This window comes from Pollicipes pollicipes, unplaced genomic scaffold, assembly GCF_011947565.3.
Source record: "Pollicipes pollicipes isolate AB1234 unplaced genomic scaffold, Ppol_2.1 Scaffold_7231;HRSCAF=8579_pilon_pilon_pilon, whole genome shotgun sequence".
In the NCBI taxonomy this organism is placed as follows: Eukaryota; Metazoa; Arthropoda; class Thecostraca; order Pollicipedomorpha; family Pollicipedidae; genus Pollicipes; species Pollicipes pollicipes.
This window is the reverse complement of record NW_023597034.1, coordinates 3,733,048-3,754,167: the sequence shown is the minus strand read 5'-3', so window position 1 is coordinate 3,754,167 and position 21,120 is coordinate 3,733,048. Positions and strand designations below refer to the sequence as shown.

The window sequence follows — 21,120 nt, the reverse complement described above, 5'->3', positions numbered from 1 at the left end:
CATGGGCATGCAGTGCCTACCCTTCACAGCGTGCTTCAAGAGTTCTCTGGACTTTATCCACCACTGGGAAACACCTCTCCATAGATGTAGAGCTTCCAGAAGTTTTTTTTGATATGTCGCCGAGCTTTGCAAAAACTTCCCCTGAGCTACTTCATATCGGAAGGATGTTAGGCTCCGGGTTTTCGACATCAGGAGTTCTTATGTTGAAAATAACCGGCCGACTACATCCAAGTTGACATTAGCGCAACAAAAATATCATGCAATGATGGAGGATATCTTATCCCAAAAACTCAACGTTTTTTTGCAACGCCTGTGGTCACCAGTAGAAAGCCTTAGACAAAACGTAAAGGCTCAAGAAGGTAAAGCGTATGAAGGGCAGACATTGTTCCCGCCTGTGCAGACTATGCCAATAAAAACACGCCAACATGATGAATCATTCAAGATTCCACACCATAATAGAGAATATACAGTACTATCCTAAGGGCTGCTCGAAACAAAAATAACTAGATGACCCACACCGAGTAAACTTAAGTTGCCAATGACATCAGCGCACTCCTTCAAGCTCCCGCACACACGCGGCTCAAGGCAAAACCTGACGCCCAATGGCCGTCTGTGTTGCAGGTAGCCCCAAGGACACTGCCGTTTACTGGGTTCTGAAAGGTGCTAACTTAGACGATTGCTTTATTGGTGGTGTTGAATGACACTGCGCAGATTGGAGAATTTTCTGTGAGTCACGAGCCTTGGGTTTTGCATCTCAATGCTTTTCATCAGTGGTCGTGCGCCCTGCTCTGAAATTTCGAGCTTTTTCGTAGTAAAGCTCACTGAACTCTTGACACCTGTGTCCTTACCAGCACCTCCTGGCATAATGTAGGTCGGTTCATCTTTAGCAAAGACACCTCGAGCACTCTTTTGGCAAGCCCAAACAATTAACTCGGACATCCCCGGGAAGAGCACCCTAATGCGTGTATTTCAACTGATTCTTCCATGCGTGTTTACCACGCTGGTGTCTGGCTCCGGCTGACAACCAAGTCGTCATCAGAGACTGCAACGCTTTCTGCAGTGACCCGATGCTTCGTTAATGGTCTGTTTACGCCCAGCAAATTCGATATATTGTAGCGAGCCAACTCATTAAGGTTCGCATGCGTTTATTGTAGGGCATTCTTAGTATCACCGTGAGTGTGTGGTGGGGTACTTTTGACACACTAATGACATGAGGATGAGTACAGACTGTGAAATGACGTATAATGAGCTTTATGCCCTTGCATAACCGCTTGATGTGCAGGCTGCCGGCCTGTTTCCTTTTGTACATCTGTTGCGTACACAGATTTGCGGGTGGCCGGCCTATTTCCTTTTGTACATCTGTTACGTACACAGATGTGCGGGTGGCCGGCCTATTTCCTTTTGTACATCTGTTGCGTACACAGATGTGCGGGTGGCCGGCCTATTTCCTTTTGTACATCTGTTACGTACACAGATGTGCTGCAAGTAAAAGTGAGTGCATTCCAGTCTCACGTAGCTCGCTATTTGAGGTTGGAATGCTGAAGTGGAGAAAATATATTTGCTTGTTGCTCCATTACCACGCGCCCGGGCATTCCATTAGCAGATTGAACACCCTTCTCTCAGGGGTCTGTTTGACGCCAGGGGTCTCAAAATCTAGCACGGCTAAAAAAGTCAAATTCGTTGACCCGTAAAATTATTTGTGTCTAAATTTGACGTTCCTACATCATGAATTCAGGTCAAATAAGATCAAGCAAGGTCAAAGCACAGGCTGGTGTCCAAAGTGTCCATACCTCTTCATACAACCGCATTGAATCCACATACCTGTTCTGAGCACAATGCCTGTCGTGTTCATCGTGGGTGTGTGACCTTACTTAACCTATGTTAAGTTATGGTGACCAAAAAACTTACGAATTTTTCGGATTTGGTATTTCTTCAAGTGTCAAAGATTACGCTTGGCGGTGTGTTCCTAACAGCGAAAAGTTGATCTGGGTCATTTTACATCTTTGACCTTTTAGCACCGTTGAGAGGTACATGGAAAATTATGTTGCGGCCTCTGTGGATAAGAAATTCAAAATGAGCACGAGAAACTATCCCGTAGTTTGGGCTCTCCACTTAAAAAGCAGGTTGATTTTGACCTCGGTTTGACCTTCATACCGTACTCAAGGTAAATGAAATTCGTCCTAAGCCTTAATCCAACTATTGCACTGAATCCTAAAAATTACCCAATTGTTGAAAACCTATCTCAGAGATGCATGGTTTGCCAACACTGTGTTGTCGCACGAGATTGAACGATTCCTTAGAAATTGTCTGTGCTGAGCTGAGTCATTGGCTGAATTTGACCCGCCATGGATCAGCGACCTTACAGAGCGCACTCAATTTTGTTTTATCAAATGGTCTACTATTTGATTCCTACAGCTATTTAAAAAGCATGGCGCGGCTACGCCGTGACTCTGATGAATTATTCTGGGAGACCTCCGTGAACAATCAACTTGACTCCCACCCGAGCGAGTGTGAACCATGCACCAGAAACGGAAGGGCATCGCGTGCCTAAATCAGATATCGCAAATGCGCGGTTTGTGTAAAATCAAGCTTTTCTGAAACTTAACACGCTTATCGATTTGGCCATCGTCTTTGTCACGGGCGAGATGGTACGTCTCCGTACATTTCCGCGGTAAATGGATTCAGTATGGTATTTACGACACTCATATATATAATGGCACTACGACAGATTGGATCCCGGCAGCTCCAAACCTGTAGTCACACCTGTGTAGTCATTATCACGTAGATAACACCAAAACCCAAACAGAGAGGGCCAGACACCCCTGGAAATCCATACGAATGGGTTTGATCAATGTCTTCATCAGGTCGCCCTCACGGGAGCTCAACAAGCAGTGATGGCGCAGTGGTTCACAAACTACATGACTTGAAGATTGGCAGCGGCCTGTCAGACCATGACCGTTAATTTCTCTCTGCTGGCTCGCCGGTGGTAGGGAGCTTCTTCGAGCTACCTTGGCACCAAGGCGAGACGCGCACGCCCGCTAGATTGCAGCCATGTCACGGCATCGCCACAGTCAACTAGTATTTGTTTATTATTCGTGTTTACCTGCTATACTCCCGAGGTTCTCCTCCCCCTCTCCCTCTCCTTCTCTCTCTCTCTCTCTCTCTCTCTCTCTCTCTCTCTCCTCTCTCTCTCTCTCTCTCTCTCTCTCTCTCTTCTCTCTCTCTCTCTCTCTCTCTCTCTCTCTCTCTCTCTCTCTCTCTCCTCTCTCTCTCTCTCTCTCTCTCTCTCTCTTCTCTCTCTCTCTCTCCTCCTCTCTCTCTATCCTCTCTCTCTTCTCTCTCTCTCTCTCTCTCTCTCTCTCTCTCTCTCTCTCTCTCTCTCTCTCTCTCTCTCTCTCTCTCTCTCTCTCTCTCTCTCTCGCTCTCTCTCTCACTCGCTCTCTCTCGGCTGCTATGTTTACCAGCACCTCATTTCCCTGTTTCTCCTTTAACGCGCATCTGCCCTCCGATAAAGTAGCTACGCGTCGAGCGGCAGGGCGTCTCCGTATCCGTCCTCTGTCATCAAGCCACCGCCGCACCAGCGTTGGCTCGTGACTCACCTCTGAGAGCTTTTGCAGTGCCCGAGAACACGCTGAGGGCCGGGTGTACGGCTGGAGACTGCTGGCGCGTGTCATGACACGCACCGGAACAAAGCGCGAACACAGCGCATCACGCGCCCCTGTCGTTGCCACGCTTGGGCACCATGACTAAGAGTGTAAACCGCCAGTGGCGTGCTTATTTACGCGGAGGGCGGTGTATCGACCAGCCTTACACCCGCCTGGCTGTTTGTGCGTGAATGAAAGCCCGTCGACGGGCTGCGAGCAAACAATGCTCTCCGGCTGTGCGTTCGCTTGTGGCGGTCCGTGAGGAAGGCGCTGGCCGCAGCCGTTCAGAGCCGGCTGATGGACGCGGCCTGTGTGATACTGGTCTGAGTCTCCTGACAGCTGCAGCGACCGCACGCGTCGGACGGCTGCAGGCACCTACATCTCAACATGAGAATACAATGTAAATTTGTGCTGTAGGGAAGTGAAAATCGGACTCTGCGTTGGGGTTGAACGGCATCACGCAAAACCTGGTTCCGTAGTAAGCCAACGCAGCGGGGTCAGAGGGACATTTGGACCCACACTTCCGGTTTTCAGTGATAGCACACAAAACCGAAAAGGCACGGAGGGCTGAAATTGTATTCACTAGTTCCGATATCGTTTCAACATCTGTCAAAGTTTTGACCAAAAATCATGCCAAGTCACTGACCCGGGCTAATTCAAAGAGGTCAGCCTCAAGACGGGTTTGAGGGCTTGTAGTGTTTTCAGTGGTCAACCGATTGTACTGAAATCAGCAAAAGTGATTAGAACATCGTATAAGCAATTCATAGCTTTGGTATGGTTTAACAGATCTGAGGTCGGCAACCTAAGGTTAATTACGTTTTCGTCCTTTTTTGAGAGGTAGCCACAAAGATAAGCAATGTGTACGTGTCGATACTTGTATATTCCCAGTAACATGACATTACCTTTCTTATTTTTTACCTCATCTCGATCCACTCGATTAGATACCTATGGGACTCCTTACCTTTTTTCCCGGCGAGAGGTCCCGAAGGCAGAGCACTAGTGGGCACGTCATCGTTTCTGACCAAGAACTTAAGAGCCCTTCCGTCCCAGTGCGAGGTGCCTAGCGGCTGCCATTCTGGCGACAGGGGGGCGGGGTGCCTTGGTCGATCTGGAGGCCCTTAGAAGGATACAATATACGTTGGTCCCCTCCCTGACGCCGGAAGCCCTCTCTCGGTGCCGTTCGCCGACACGGTGCCCCTGTTAGACACTGTCGGCCTCTGACCGACGCAGAGCCCCACATTGTTGCAGGTACCCCGACCAATGCAAACCACAGGCCCAGCCTTGCTCGTGCTTGAGAAATGGGCCTCCAGGGCTCAGGTCGACAAAGATCCAACTGTTCGGTGTTGCGGTCTCTGGCTGATATAAGGGCCTGCATTGTCCCAGGGGATCATTTCATTTGAGGTCACGGCCCTACGGGCCGGGATCCTGAATATGCCTACGGCCAGCACTTTGAGTGCTCCGGACCGTTCAGACTTCTTCCAACTGGGCCCTGCATTGTCGGTCCTGAGAGCCACTTCGGCTCCCCTTCAGGCCCCCTTCAACGTTGTTCCTGGGCGACTTGGGGTCTCTTGACGACACAGGACCCCTGTTGGGTACTGTGGGCCCCTGGCCGACGCTGGGGTCCCTCATTGACTTAGGAGTACCGACCAATATAAATTGCGGGCCCCGGTCTGTCTCAGCTTAACAAAATGGCTATCTGACGGGTACTGGTGGTACCCTGACAGACGTACAGGAGCTCATCGACTCAGGGGGCCCCGATCGGTGGAAAAAGCCGCCCCAAATGGAACCTGCGACCTTCGGGTCATCCGGGCGTCGAAATCAGGCTCTTTTGGACCTCTCAGGGCCTACGGGGAAGGGGTACGTGCCCTTGTGTTCCCCGCGCGCACCACTGACTTTAAATGGTCTCACATGCCGTCTTTTGGAATCATTTAGCTCGTCCTGACCACAGACGTAAATTTGGTTGGGCGTACGGTCCACGTACAACTTCATTTCTGTCTATTCCGATCATTTCAAACTTTGACCTCTGTTGCTCTTGGCTGACTTGTTGGTCAACTTGGAATGACGTTATAGAATGTTTGGAGTGCTTCAGTATTTAAAAAGCTCCCTCGCAAACACACATTAGCTTCACAAACGTGTTCATAAGTAAGGCAAAAAGGGGTTGTAGGCCAGTGCATGCTGCACCACGTCGGAATGTTAGCCTGATCTGACCTCACCAGTGATGAAAGGTGAAAGGGTCAGTGATGGATTAGTTGCCATCATAACGTTGTGTACGCCTCGCTTAAATTCAATGCTTGTCTAGTTTAAATATTGTATTTATGTTCCGGCTTGACTGAAAGGGCTTTTATTTTTTGGAACATCCAGTGGATTCAAAACCAACCTGAGACTGCAACTTTTTGCGTGCGGGATATGAAGTCAATATTCTAGAAGGGGTCTGAGCGCCCCCACCACCTCACCGCCCTTCCCACGCTCTATGGCGTAATGTGTATGCATAAGAACGAGACATCATTGCCATGTGTTGTGTATTTTAGGGCACTTGCGACAATGCGACTAGACATACCCTGTGCAAGAGGCCTGCTTTCCGGTGTGTCTCATGTTCCCATTGTCTTGTGTTCTTATTCCCGATGTGATCAATGGTATCATTCACTCGAATGATTTATCCATTACAGCACGGTGGCATGCTGCAGGACCACCGCAATCTGCATGTGACACCCCCTAAGTATGCTCACGTTTGGGCCATCGCTCATTGCCAAACAACGTTGCATCAGTCTCTGCCGCTGGCACAATTCAGCCGTTTGTTTCCGCCATGCCGCGAGCATTTCCCCGGAGCCCCGCTTCCTTCCTCGGGCCCCAGCAGGCCCCTCAACAACCGACACGGCCTGGGCGGTGGCTTCTGCCGCACGTGCTGGGCGGACCGCGGGACCGGCGGGGAACGCCTCACAGACTGACCGGGGCGCCCCGAACACGGCACTGGAGCCGCGGGTCTGGTCTTTGGAGTGGGTTATCTTCCTGTCGAACTTTCAAGATGATTTCGAGACAGATAGTTGTGTGACTTGTTCTCATGTGCAGATGTCTTCCCCTGCTGTTTGCCGTCGCACGTGTTATGTAAGCTGACGTCTGTTTCATAGTCTAGTACCCTCATAGCCTTCATAGCCTGTTCCGTTTGTCGCAGTCCAACTGTTTACAGCTATATTCATATTTCCATATTTGGGTATTTACATCATAGGGTGCCGTCTGACGTCAGTTTGAGCTGACCTGTCCAGATGGCAGCAATGCGCATGAAATATAGTGTGCTTTGTTTACTAGCCGAAAAGATTGCGGAATTTGCGACACCAAAAGTCAACACGCAGTCAGTTTTTCACCGGAGTCGCATGGGCATCACCTCTTCGATCTGCCTTTAAATTCAAACTTGACCGTTTTTGACGCATTTTGGCGGCGTCGGGCGTTGGCCGGATCATGCAAATTCTGACTCACCGTGCAGCCCGACTGGTCGGTTGAAGCCCATCGTTCCCGTTCTGTCGCCGTCTCTGATGACAACTGGCGTGACATAAACTTTGACCATAAGCAAGTGGAATAGAATCATAATTTGAACTGCCTCAAAATCCATATTGCTATTACTGAGTCGTGCCAAGTACCTGTGGTTTTGAAACCAGCCCACACTATGAAATGCTACGTGGAGTACTTTTTACATGTCGCGTGATGCGACAAATAAAAAATTACTTCACGATAATCATAATGTAGTTCAGGCTTCCTAGTGAGATGACAGATTTCATAGATGCTGGGCATTAGCACGCGCTCGGGTCGGAAGGGTCAATTTGCCCCCACCCACCTAAAGTTTGTTACAGAATAATTCCGATCGGCGCGGTGACATAGCCGTGCCAAACCTCGCAAGGGTGTCGAAAATTGAATAGTAGATCTGTGTACCAAATTCCATCGACCTAGAGTCAGATATAAGAATTAGACTCATGTCAAAACCAACCTGCTCTTTTACTCGAGTGTGTGCTGGATGGGGTGGTTTGTGGTGCTCATTTCTAATCTGTTGATGACAGAGACAGCAGAAAACATTTGCATGCACTTCTTAAGGGCCACTGCTGCCTAAGTGGGCCGTTGTAGGTCACTTGCCTACAATGACCCAGTTAAACATTTAGTTTTTAGAGGCATACCGCCCAGTGTAACCTTTGCCGCTGATTCTGATGAAAACATATAGGATTTTAGTTGCCATGACTTTCTAAAGGTTAAACACAGGTCCTTTTGTTAAGAACAGGCATCTAGGTTCAAGGTGGTGGCATGAGACCTTGTGGGAGCTTTTTGTATATCAATATGGTGTTGACCTTGTTTGACCCCATTTCACCCAAAGATCACGACTCAGGAACCTCAAATTTATTCCCAAGTGAGCTTATAAGAGTTAGACACGCCTTATGAACTAAATGTCCCTGACTTTCTTAGTTTTTAAGACTCGGGGGGGACAAATCGACATTCTACCCGAGCTAAGGGCATTTAACCGGGCATATTCGGGCGTGCTTTGATGCTATCATACACAACTGCAAATGCAATACTGTCCCTCTCCAGTATTCACTCGTGGAGGAGAGCTAATCATGTCCAGTTGCGTGGAAGAGTGAAAGAAGAGAGAGGAAGAGAAGGAGAGAGAGAGAGAGAGAGAGGAGAGAGAGAGGAGAGAGAGAGAGAGAGAAGGAGAGGCGAGAGAGGGAGAGAGAGAGAGGGAGAGAGGGGAGGAGAGAGGGAGAGAGAGAGAGAGGAGAGATGAGAGACACAGAGAGAGAGAAGGGAGAGATGAGCGAGAGAGGACGGAGAGAGAGGAGAGAGAGAGAGAGGCGAGATAGAGGGAGAGAGAGAGGGAGAGAGAGAGAGGAGAGACGGAGAGAGAGAGATGCGAGAGAGAGAGAGGGAGAGGAGAGGAGAGTGAGCGGAGGAGATTTGGAGATGAGAGAGGAGAGAGAGACGCTCACCTTCTGGCGGTAGGGAAGGCGGGATGAAGCCTCCGGCAAAGAACGGTCAAGTTCAGCCCATGGGATATACCATGGCGTTTTGAGTCGCTCGATGCTAACGGGCAGCTCGAACTATTGGCCTAGACCGTGCAGATGTGCGGAGACAACGGTCCTGTGTAGTCTGTTCCTTCGTGAGCGTACGTGGGCATCCCGAAGTCATGAATAGCCCCCTGGGGTGCACTCGGCGGAAAAGTCGATGCCATCGGCTGGCATGTTTTATGGCTCACTGAGCCACCGTCCATCAATGCCCACATGGATGTATGCAAAATGCACACCGGGCAATTGTTCTCCCCACAACCCCGATAATATCCGTCTAATGGTATGCAGTCTCATTCAAGTTTTGTCCGACTTCATGGATTTTCGATACCGATCTTCTTCATATGAGGATGGGAAGTACAGACCAAACGACCCCAGGTACCGAAGCCGAGGTTTTAGTTAGCCCATTGGGAACGTGAAAGTTGTCGTAATGCCCTCATGAATCGAAATAAATGATGCGAACGGGGCCATACGCACATAGTTACTTCTGGGGACAAGTGCCCCTCCCTTTCCAATTGTATTCCATGCGTTGATATATTCGTCACGAAATGTTGAGAGCTTAAACTCCACATAGAAACGTAAAAACAAGATCAGAAAGATGCCAAGATATCGCACGTCACGTACGAAATTGTATGCGCCTGCACGCCGCAATAAGGAGTGCTTAACTCGAACTTCAGTTGATGTTTGCTTATCTATGCCCCCCCCCCCCCCCCCCCCCTCCTCCCCTCGACAATTGTGAAGTTATGTGCGCCCTGATGGCGAATAAACCTATTTTTACAACAACAAAAGTTGCTGACGTATTTTCGAAAGATACTTGAGTATGCTTGATGATTTTTGGAACCTCGATCAATACCGCCACCAGACTCTCCACGGACACCTGCCATGCACCTAAATATCTGTCGATTGGTCTAGCAATCTTCGTTGGGCGAGCTCTAGTCCCACATACATAAAGCAGCGCTTGCCTGTTAGGAACCGTGGTAGACAACCGCTCCATGTTGGACAGCCAATGGCGGTTACCGGCAGTATCGTGGGAAACAGTCAGTCTGCTGCGTAAAGACCCAGTTCCTGCACCAAAGTCAGCCTTAGCTTCAGCTCCAGCTCAAAGCTCAGATCGAGCTCTAATGTAACGAGCTCCAGATCCAGTTTCCACTAGTCGGGGTTTCCACCAGGGTGTGATGACATTAATGGCCTAATCAATCACCAGTCACAAGCGCTGATAAATACTCAGAAGCAATGCCTAACCGGCACAGCTTCAGATCATGTGCGAAGGTATCCAATGACGCAGGCGAAGCGTCGTGACGCACCAGCTGGCCTCAAACTGCGTCACCCAGGCCCTGGACCCGCCCGTCGGGCGCAGCGTAGTCCGCTGACGCTCCCGACCGGGCTCGCGCCGGGCCGTCGCGTGCGATCATTTTGCGATGGAGCCGGCGTTCCAGATCGGTTCAACGGCGGCACGCACCAGCTGTGCCGCAGGAACGGCCGACAGCTTGTCATCGAGCCCTGACGGCTGTCGACTAACGAGGCTGCCGACCCGGCGCACGCCGCCCGATGCGTTCCTGACATCGTGTGATGTCAGACCGAAAGTTTCACGGGGCATTAGGATTTGCCGCCGGGAAATTGGTCGGGTTGACACGATGACACCTTGACCGCATCGGCGCGGGTGGCGGCAACATAGAGCGTTGGCGGTGTGCGGTGTTGAACGGAGTTGTATCCGAAATGTCGGATTGCATAAATGTGATGCATTCCATGAGTAGCGCGTGGTGACTCACAGTATTCGCGTCATGCTACATCTATGATTAGTTGTAGAGTTATTCGTGGATTGAATGTCTAGGGTCGAATTCAGTCCAAACATTTGTACACGATAAATGACCGCGTAGTTCTAGACGTCGAAAACACGGAACTTATGCACAAAATGAAGCAGGCGTCGTCATACACAAACAGCCCCGGATTGAGTTCAAACACATGACAACTGCGATACGGTCACCATAGCTTTGCATGGGAATAATATGCGCTAGGAAGCTTTGTACTCATTCGTCTCCAAAAAACTTGTCAGACTTTTCCGCAGCGAACACATTTCTGGCACCAAAAACCTGAGTGGGGACACACCACTCGGAGACCATTCCATATAGCACCAGTCACAATGTCATTCCTGATCAGCTCGTTTCAGTGACAATCCCAATTCTGTGAAAGCCTTAGCATCCTGAACGCAAAATTGCTGTACCATGTTATAAGCCAGTGGCTCATGCAAGCGTATTCTTGGCGCAGATTACAAACCTCTTAATCTATATAGTAATCGTTTCAGAGTTGTCAAGCGCTTTAATTAAAATATGCATTTTGTGCGCGTGCTGGTGGTTGTTCCATTGTAAGGATTTCTCTATATACTGTTTTATACGGCGTGGTCATGAGTCGTGCCCGGAATATTGACACTGAAATGCAACGCAACACATTTTTTTAAAAATATCTATTAGGCATTGCAAGGAGGTCAACGTAGTCACGTGAAGAAGCAAAGTAGTCGCCTGCCTTAATTCACCAAACACTGACTGATCTTATGAATATATTACATTGAAACCATAGCATGCTAGATGCAGCGCGCGCAGACACATCTGCTCCGCCCTGAGTTGCTTCCAGATTTTCCATTTTGTCGACTATACTTGGACTGGCTCTTTTTCCATTTCCTCCATGGATTAATGACAAATGAACGAATTTATGTAGTCTTTGAGAAGCTTTAACGGATGAGAAAGCAGCTTGACATCTAACACAATCCAAAACTTTGTTGATAAAGCTATGTCTAATGCATAAGCCCAATGCAAACAGTTAAATGACATACTTAAACTTGTTGGCATACTTTTGGCTTGAACGCCACCTTTTTCAACACGCGCTCGGGCAGCGAGCAATGTAATCTACTCTAAGGTCGCTCCCCCTCAAAAAATCCTGAGCAGTGCAGCCTGGCGACATAAAACTTTTCACAACTGGACGTAATTGAATAGCCGATGGATGCCGCAAAAGAAAGGGAATATGGTTCAAGGCCACAGATCTAGTGTGGGCTTAAATCAGGCCCCGCCTGTCAGCAGGGGCAATTTTTAGAACAGCTTCGAATGTATTGCAACAGGAATAATTAGATATTTGATCATATACATGGGAAGCCTAGATCAATGGTAAAACGACCTTTACCTGCAATAGGCGCTTGTCCTGTGTGTGTTCTTTATGCGAAATTCGAATTCATTAATTTCACTTCATGACGAGCAGTGCAGGCCACTGACCTGGATGGCCTGGACTGATTATGGCGTTTTCAAATACCAAAAGGATTTTGAAGCTCTTTTATCATTTTAATCTTGTGAGGGAGAGTTAAAGGCGCTGAACTGAAACATCCCAGACTGGACTATCGTTGTTGACGGGAGAAACTCAGATGGCACTTCCGACAATGATTTTGACTTTAACATTGACCTTGTCCGACCCAAAAGGTCACGACGTTAACAAGTACTTCACGAGCTCATATAGCACTCTGTCTACCCTTAAAATTTGGCGCCTCTAGCTTTCCTGCTTTTTCATATTTCAGGCGGTCAAACTGTCCCTCTCCGCTTCCAAGCATTTGACGTCTAACTGGACACCTGTGTACGTATTAAGCAAATACCATTTTGTTTTGATGACTCCCTTAGAAAAATGCCGCTTATATTCTACCTCAAGTCACTTTCTGATGTTTGAGACAGTCACAGCCAACTCGTCAACTTTTACAGCTTGCTGCAATAACAACAAAAAAAGAACGTAATTTCCCCAGGGTAATGGACATAACTGACCGTGTGTTTTATTCTGCCAGCAAAACATAGCAGTTTTGCTGCAAGGTTATTTCGCCAAAGCGAAGCAATTGTTCTTGGCCCCCAAGCGCCCGTTACACGCGACCAGAGCGCGCACCACGTTGTGCACCCTTATTGTAGGATTTGGCGCCACGGAAGGCGGCATTATAATAATGCACAACGCGTGAATAGGTCGGGAAATCAAAACTTGGCTCGGCGGTGCGGTGGCCAAAGTGCACCTGTCACTCCACGAGTGACACGAGCTGTGCACGCGGGCAGCCGGCGGACTCGTGGTCTCTGCGGTCCGGTCGCCCGAACAGGCTTACCGAAGACGCACGGTCACAGCGGGCGGCGTGGGCGGCGTCCCGAGAAGGGACCTGTCCAGGCGCGCGGTGTGAGCGGTATGCGTCCTGAGGAGGGACCTGTCCAGACGCGCAGTGTGAGCAGGCTGCGTCCTGAGGAGGGGCCTGTCCAGGCGCGAGGTGTGAGCGGCCTGCGTCCTGAGGAGGGGCCTGTCCAGACGCGCAGTGTGAGCAGGCTGCGTTCTGAGGAGGGACCTGTCCAGGCGCGAGGTGTGAGCGGCCTGCGTCCTGAGGAGGGGCCTGTCCAGGCGCGAGGTGTGAGCGGCCTGCGTCCTGAGGAGGGGCCTGTCCAGACGCGCAGTGTGAGCAGGCTGCGTCCTGAGGAGGGACCTGTCCAGACGCGCGGTGTGAGCAGGCTGCGTCCTGAGAAGGGGTCTGTCCAGACGCGCGGTGTGAGCAGGGCTGCGTCCTGAGAAGGGGTCTGTCCAGACTCGCGGTGTGAGCAGGCTGCAGGTGGGCGGATGCGGGAATGGTCTGGAATGAGACTGCGTGTGAATTTGCATGATTCAAGCTAAGTATTAGACGGTTCGCGCTGACCTATCGTCAGACACAGCTGCTCAGACGCATGTGACTGCCACCAGTGCTGCTCAGGAAGTGACTTGTGTGTGCTGCGGTGGGTCAGCCCTAGGCTTCATTGGATTTGCCGCTGTGCTGACATGTGAAGCCCGTGCTCAGCAGACGTGTTTGACGGCAGCGAGGATCAGTAGACTCCGAAAACGTAGGTTTGAAACGATAGTCCAGCTAAGAAGTTGTATAGCACTGATACTCTAGGGCGATGGCATTCCCATCGAATACGAATAGTGTTTTATCTTATATTTCTAAGACATAGCTCTGCTTATAAAAAGAGCTTATGGCAGTTCTAATTATTCAAGAAGCTCTGATTGCTTTATCATTGGTGCAAAATATACGAAGGCTTGTTAAATTATAATTGGTGCACAGTTATGATTTAGTCTGGATTATTTTGCAAGAATGTTGGTCGTTCTGATTTTTGTATTAGTCCTCGCTCTGATTCGCCGTTTTTAATACCAACGACTGATACGGTTGATGCGATGTGATAGTTGATGCAAACCCCCTCCCCAGGTGTCTCCAAACTGATGAAGATAGAGCTTACCGTAACTCACTAATGGATTAGTCCCAACGAGATCTCACGATTGGTACCAGTTTTACGTCGTTAAGTCAAGAATCTGCCGTATTGTGAAGGTCAAAGGTTTACTATTCCAGAAAAGCGCTCTTTTTCACCATTTCATCATACCTGCAAGACCATAGTTAGTGGCGACGCGAAAATTAAAGTCGCGTGCTCTTTGTTTAATTATGAGTATAATGGTGTACATTTGCACGCATAACGGATTCGTGGAAAGTGGAGAAAATGATGTATATTTTTAGGCTGAATGAACTACCTGCCCAAGCATAGGATGTAAACAGAACGGGGATTTGGGCCGCACATTCCAGGCGTTCTCCAGTTTCATTTTCCAGAGCAAAAGTGCTTTGTTTGGACGACAAAGAATAAAACGCAACTTTCTCGGACTTGTGTAACTTCATAAATAATGTGACAAAGAAAAGCAATTGTTTTCATTTACAACGCACCCCACTCCGAACGCCATCTCATGTCATCGCGCCGAGCCGCCTCATTTCTCAACCCCAGCCGTGAAATAAGCGGTCCCCGACGTCTGACGTCATCGTGTAGTGTGACGTCACTCCTCCTCGACGCCGGGCGTGAGGTTGACTGTGCCGTGCGGCGCGTCTGGCCGGCCGCGGAGGCCGTGTAGGTACGTCTGCGGCCGCGGCACGGCGCTGCAGTCGTCTCGTGTCGTCTGCGTGCCGGTGCCTTGCGCGGCGAACATCTGCGAGCTCTGGTCGCGGCGCAGGTGGCTGCGCTCTGTCTGCACGCCGTGCGTGCGCCGGCCACGCAGGTCTGCCAGAAGCAGCGCGCGCCGCCGCATCTGCCACTCGTTCCAGCTGAGGTCGGGGTCGGCCGGCGCCGGCGCCGGGTGCAGCTCGGTCTGCACGGCGCGGTCAGCCATGAGCAGCGGCGCTGGCGCTGGCCGGCCGTCGCCCTCCTCTAGATCGAGTAGATGGATCAGCTCCGGGTGGCGGCGCGCGTGCGCCTCCACCTCAGACGTGTAACGGTAGGGCGCGGCGGCGAAGGCGGCGAGCGCGGCCGGCGAGCTGCAGCAGTAGTAGCGGCCGCAGTAGTACGCGACACCCAGGCTGCTGTCGCCGATCAGCAGCTGCCCGCCGCCGTCCACCAGCGCGTGCGGGCACAGCCGCTGATACTGGATGGGCAGCGACGGAAAGTTTTTGAGCCTCTCGACGGGTAGGACCTGCGCCGGGGAGTCCGGGTCGAGGGCGACGGGCTCGGCGGCCCTGTTGCGCTCAAACTGCTGCGCGTCGGTGACGACTTCGGCGTCGCGGAGCCGCTCCTCGAGCCAGGTCTGCGGCACGACCTCCTCGGTCTCGTACAGGTGCATGAAGCCCTGTAGTTGACCGTGCAGCGTACTGAGCGTGCTCAGACACACCGTCTCCACCTGGAAGCCGCGCCAAGCGTCCGCCAGCTCGACGAACAGCGGCAGCACGACATTGGCGGGCACGGCTGGGCTGACGTCGATGATGCGGTGCAGCCGGCCCAGCAGCCGCCCGATCTCCTCCCGCAGCTGAATCAGCTGCGCCGCCACCTTACCCACGTCGCCCAGCATGACGCGTAGGTACAACTCAAACTGGCGGTAGTGCGCCGCTACCTCGCGGCAGAGCCGCACGAACTGCGCCGATAGGCTCTCCTCGTCCGGTGCCTCATCCGTCGCCTCCTCCGCCGCGGCCCGCCGGCACTCCACGTGCTGACGCACCACGGCGTTGTAGCGCGCCGCCTCGCGCGCGCAGTGCTGCAGCTCGCGGTCGAAGCCGGCGCGCGTGGCGCTGACAGCGCGCTCCAGCAGCCCCGGCAGGTCCTCGATGCCCTCGCCGCCCTTTTTGGCGTCGCGGTTGAAGAGCCTCACGCCAGCCACGATATCGGCCAGCTCGCCGAGCTGCAGCCGCTTCTCGCCCGGCCGCAGCGCCAGAAAGTTGCCGAGCTCGGCCGGCGGGAACACGCTGTGCAGGGCGGCTGTCGCCTCGCGCTCCACGGCCGGCTCGGTCGGGTCGCCGAGCCCGTGCACGAGGATGGTGAGCGCCACCACGCGCCGGTACAGCAGCTCGAGCTCTTCGCGACCACCGCCGGCCGTTGCCGCCACGATGTCGTCGACGACGGGCGCCAGGCGGCTCTGCAGCATGCGGCCGTGGTCGGCCAGCACGTCGCCGCGCGGCATGTAGCTCGTCTCGAAGAACACCTGCATGCGCACGAGCTGGCCGGCCGGCGAGCGCAGGTCGGTCAGCCGCCGCACGCAGAGCGCCGCCAGGCGGTCGGCGTCCGTCTCCTGGCGCAGGTTCTCCAGCAGGCAGGCGTGCCGCGGACTCAGCACCACCGCCTTGATTGTGAAGGCGGCCAGCGTCTCGCTGGCCGTGACGCCGGCCTCATGGCAGTCGGACAGAATGCGCTTAATCAGCCGCCGGATCAGCTCCTCGATGGGCGTGGCCATGGCGGCGTCTGAAGGGGGACTGTGGGGACTGGCGGCAGAAACAGACGGATTCTTCTCTTGCACTAATGATGAGCCTCGGACCCACTTCCGGTTGTGATGTTTAGCGTCGAGTGCTGGAAATCATTCTTCAATGAAAGTACATGGAAGCTTGCAATGAAGCTAGATGTTGAGTCCTGCAAATCAAAGAATCGCCGTTTGCTTTGGTCTGAGCAATGATGCTCAAAACCTCAAATTCATCTTTCTTTTGAACAAGGCATTGGGCCGAGCATCGGATATTTTGTGTGATGGACTCAGAAAGATGAACGGGAAACTGTTACAACTTTGGTGTTCACAAGAAACTTTGAGAAACGCAGTGTTCGGGTGGTAAGTCCGTGACTAAATCTGTTATGTCATCCTCTGCTTTTGAGGACTCCTTGGCAGTGTCATTGTGTTCACACCAAAGCACACTCAGGTTTATTCACTGTGTTTGGGGCTCAGTCCCTGCTGCTGTGCATAACTAGAGTCCTACTTAAGCCTCAAGTGGAGTCTTACTTACCCTTAAAGGGAATGTTCTACATTGGAAGATACTGGAGCAAGTACGAGATATGATTAAATAAGCTACCACGCAACTTTTGGTATATTTTCAAATAAAAAAGGCTACGCTCGACAACAAAATGTCTTTGTTGAGTAAATATGCCCTTCAATACGTCATTATTCAATGCCATCTCACCTTGCAAAACTGTAATTGAGAGCCAATAGACGGGCGTGACATTTGGAAATCATAGTCACAAACGTCATATATGAACAGCTCAAAAATTATATTTGTATTGGCCTTGGTTTCCGCATAGCCGATGAAATGACAGGATTTTAATGATATGATGGCGTCAAAGTTGCCTGGGTGATCTTGTAATAGTCTCCCGGAAAAAGTTCGCACATCTTCGCGGGGTATAGCTCAGAAACCATAAGGATCTAGATCTAAAGAAGGGCAGGACTTTGACGGCACTAAATGATCTTCAAGATCAAAGAAGGCTATTTCACTTCAAAGTTTCATACAAATGTGGAACATTCCATTTAAAAGACGGAGTGTTCAGCAGCAGCATCCTGTCTTGCAAAGGCCCAGGCAAATAAAACGTGTCCGTTTTTGCTAATGCAACAATGCAAGAGTCCACACTTACTGAACTGCAGTGGTGGATGCCTCTTCGTGCATCAAATCCGTCTTTCGGAAATAAGCTGGATCCAAGGACACCCAAGTAGAGATTAGAGACCAGCATGGCCTGACGAGCAATATGATTATGCGGAAATAAGGAAACACACTGACACATTTACAAGGCTTTGAATGTTTATGTGTAACCAACAGATCTTCGAAAGAGCTGAATCGCTGGATCTATGGTGGAGTTCAACATCTTGTCAATTAAAAACGGGTATACGCGTCAATTCTCAAACGGCTTTACGTTAGAGGGTTGCCATGATCCATAATGCCACCGAAAACGCCCGCTAAATACCGACTTATTAATTTGTTCTTGCGCCACACCCTGAAGAGAATGCTGCTCGTCACGCTTCATCAGGCATGAATCATTCTCTGAGCAGCGCTTGTTGTCGTCACAGGCACTGTTTGATTCACTTACCGATGGAATGCATCTTGTCATCCCATGAGCCACCACCAATTTATACGTAACTTCTCGCATCCACCTGTCTTGGATTGTGCCTTTCGTGGACGCACACGCGGCTCTTCCAGAAAGGCCTCACGCGTTCGGGACACGCGCTCGTTCCGCGCGAATGCAGTCGGCCACCGTAGTACCCTCCCCCCCCCCCCCCTCCACTATCACCGGTTGCAGGAGCACCCCAGACCTCCACGAAGTCACCATACAGTTGCGGACACGTAAGGCCGCGGGCCGACCGGTGCACTCCGGTCATTCGTGAGAATATCATGTCAGAGGTCGCCCACTTATGATTCTTGACCTTTGAGTGATGTGACGGTGACAGCTACAGGTGACTCGGAACTCTTGCTGAATACACATTGGAAGAGATGTGCTCCTATTTCATCTCTAGTCTCAGGAGGTGGCAGTAGACTCATGCGACGCCTGCAGCAGGTCAGAGACGGCTCTGTCCAGGCTCTAGCCGGTGTTTCCGCACGCCCGACCCTGGAAGTCATTACTCGCAGTGTTGCCAGCCCGTCCTGTTCCCGATGGTCACAGGCTTGCTGTATCTTCGTGACCGGCCTTGCTGAACCACACATAAGGCCGCGTTGAGTGATCAAAGGCCCCAGAAAAGAATGGAAATGTGATGAGAACCTTTGAAATCCCTTGATGTCTTTTTGCGTTAGAATGGAGTGTTCTTGAAATGCCCTGGTAATTAGTTAATCGAGCTCTGAGGCTCCCCACTCATTACTCGGTGAATTACTATGCATACTGTCTCTGACTTTGATGAGTGATTAGTAGTCGACCTGTAATCGCGCTGCATTCGAGTTATATTGGGTAAGGCTGCCCTCTAACAGCAGGTCGATTTGTTCTCAGTTTGATGACTACGAGCTTGAGCGTTACTGGTTTACAAAATTGCACCTTGGGCTATAATGTTTGTTTTTTCCTCGCTCAGCCTAAAACGACAGTTTATCTTATCTCTTTGTATGGTTTGTGATAGTTTGACACGTTATTCCGAGCAAGAATTAGAGGGGAGGGCTTTCAGAATGACAGCACCTTTTGAAAGGGAATATCTGTTTCAGCCATACGACGTATTTATTCACGAGCTTCCAACAGCCGTTGAAATTGGGTCCATCTGTTATCGCCAATCTTTGAGACCTTAAAACTTCCAGCCAATTTCAGTCTATTCATAAAAAACACGTTACACTTCTAGCGTGTTAACCCTTCCTGGTTCATCCGACCGCCTGTTTTACGTTGCCGGCACCTGCCGAAGCAGCATATCCTCTCAGCGGGTGTCCGTTGCTGTGCAGCTGCTGCAGCCTCTGAGACATAGCAACACGGACTGTGGCACGACTTTGCCGCCTGTACGGTGCACCGCCGCGCCCACTGCACCGCTGCTGGGACGGCGCCGGGCCGCTCCGGGGCGAGCCGTCCCCGCCCCGGCGCTCCCCGCTGGAGCCACAGATGAACGCTGGTGTCGAGCGTATCCCGCCGGGCCGCTCCGGGGCGAGCCGTCCCGAACCCGGCGCTCCCCACTGGAGCCACAGATAAGCGCTGGTGTCGAGCGCATCCCGCCGGGCCGCTCCGGGGCGAGCCGTCCCGAACCCGGCGCTCTCTGCTGGAGCCACATATGAGCGCTGGTGTCGAGCGCATCCCGTCGGTAGCGTGTGTCGTATCACCGTCAGCGTTTTAGCGCGGCGCGCCGGAGCATCGATCCCACCTCTGCAAGACAGGGCCAGATGACGAGCGATGGCAGGAGCGAAAACAGGCCACGATAGAAAAGGTGATGCTGTGTTTGGGGAGCGCTGCCTTCAGGTCCGTTTTAGGTAGCATGTTTTGATGATGCCGATGGATGGAACAGTGATCTGTACAACTTAAACTGAAAATTATGGCGTGTTTACACACTGCATCACCGCCAGACAGAAGCGAGACGAGGAAGGGTTGACGGGTATGTTATGCGTGTTAGTGCAATATGGACGACGTCCTAAGGCGCGCTTAGCTTTCCAAACATAATCTAACATATTGTATGGTCTTCATCATGACTTTTCAGGAGTGAAACCAGACCAATGGATTGTAGCCAAGAGCTTATTATTCTATATATATTTTGTGTTCAAAGCATTGCTTGGTTGAATTATTAGCACGACAAGCATGCTATAGGCGTCCGGAAGTCAGCAGAAATAAAAGTTTAATCAGTTTAAGCTTATCAAAACGGATAGAACTTAAAAGTGGCCATTATGCGGCAAACAAATGTTTGTATATGCTGAAAAGCTCATAAATGCAGTCAGGAACTTTTAAAGTCAGGAACTTTGATTAATACACAAGATCCGTAAAACACTGTTAACTCATACCGAAAACTTCTTCGCCATACCCAAAGTGGTTTCGAAGTTATTCACAGCAGCCTTCTAGAGATCTAACCACTCGTCGGAGTGCCGACCTGAAGTTTCATGACCGGAATGAGTCAAATAGAATTGGAATCGAGTAATTGTCATGCTGCAAATGTGATGCACAGAAGAACGGAAAGACCGATTCAGTCAGGGTAGTGTTTGGAAACAAGAAGTGTGAATGCAGAACGGATGGCATCCATACCATTGCCGTACACGGACCTCCCGGTGCGACCGTACATGTGATCCAGGTGCGGCAGGTTCACACTGCTGTCGCCGCAATGCCGCAGTTTATGACTGCATCGGGTTCATCTCGAGAAGCGACGGTCTTGAGATTGCGGGCTAGTCTAAGCATACAGGATACGCATCTGCTGCCATCTGTGGATTAAAGAGCGTACTAATGTTGGCCGCCCCCTTAGAAGAGAGCAGTGGGCAAATCCGGTAATCCGGTAAGAGCCAATCTCAGACACGCTCAGGGATATTCCAAGTCCAGCCGCTAGCCACGACAGTCAACTCGAGTCGGCGTTATGGGATACGTTTCGATCGACCAAGCCCTGCACCTTTCCCAACGACGGCATTATTACCAGTCTTGGCAAGAAAGCAGAAATAAGTATTAAGTATAACCAAACTATTCCCTCCATCAGACAACATTTGGCTTCGTTTTCTGCGAAATTGTGCCAAGATAAATGAGGAAAATAAAATTTTCCCACTACAGGGC

At 51.0% G+C, this 21,120-nt stretch overlaps 2 protein-coding genes across 3 annotated transcripts in view; one reads left to right on the top strand and one right to left on the bottom strand.

The window, feature by feature from the left end:
• Nucleotides 1–21,120, top strand: part of LOC119110650 (Kv channel-interacting protein 1) — a 48,928-nt gene that overhangs the window by 15,362 nt on the left and 12,446 nt on the right. The gene's annotated exons all lie outside the window — the stretch shown is intronic.
• On the bottom strand, nt 14,243–16,704 carry LOC119110649 (cilia- and flagella-associated protein 206). Its single transcript, XM_037234548.1, has one exon. It carries the CDS (start codon nt 16,403–16,405, stop codon nt 14,528–14,530), a length of 1,878 nt encoding a protein of 625 aa, XP_037090443.1. The 5' UTR covers nt 16,406–16,704; the 3' UTR covers nt 14,243–14,527.

Coding starts and splice junctions, on each gene's coding strand:
- LOC119110649 (XM_037234548.1), bottom strand. CDS start 16,405: ATGGCCACGCCCATCGAGGAGCTGATCCGGCGGCTGATTAAGCGCATT.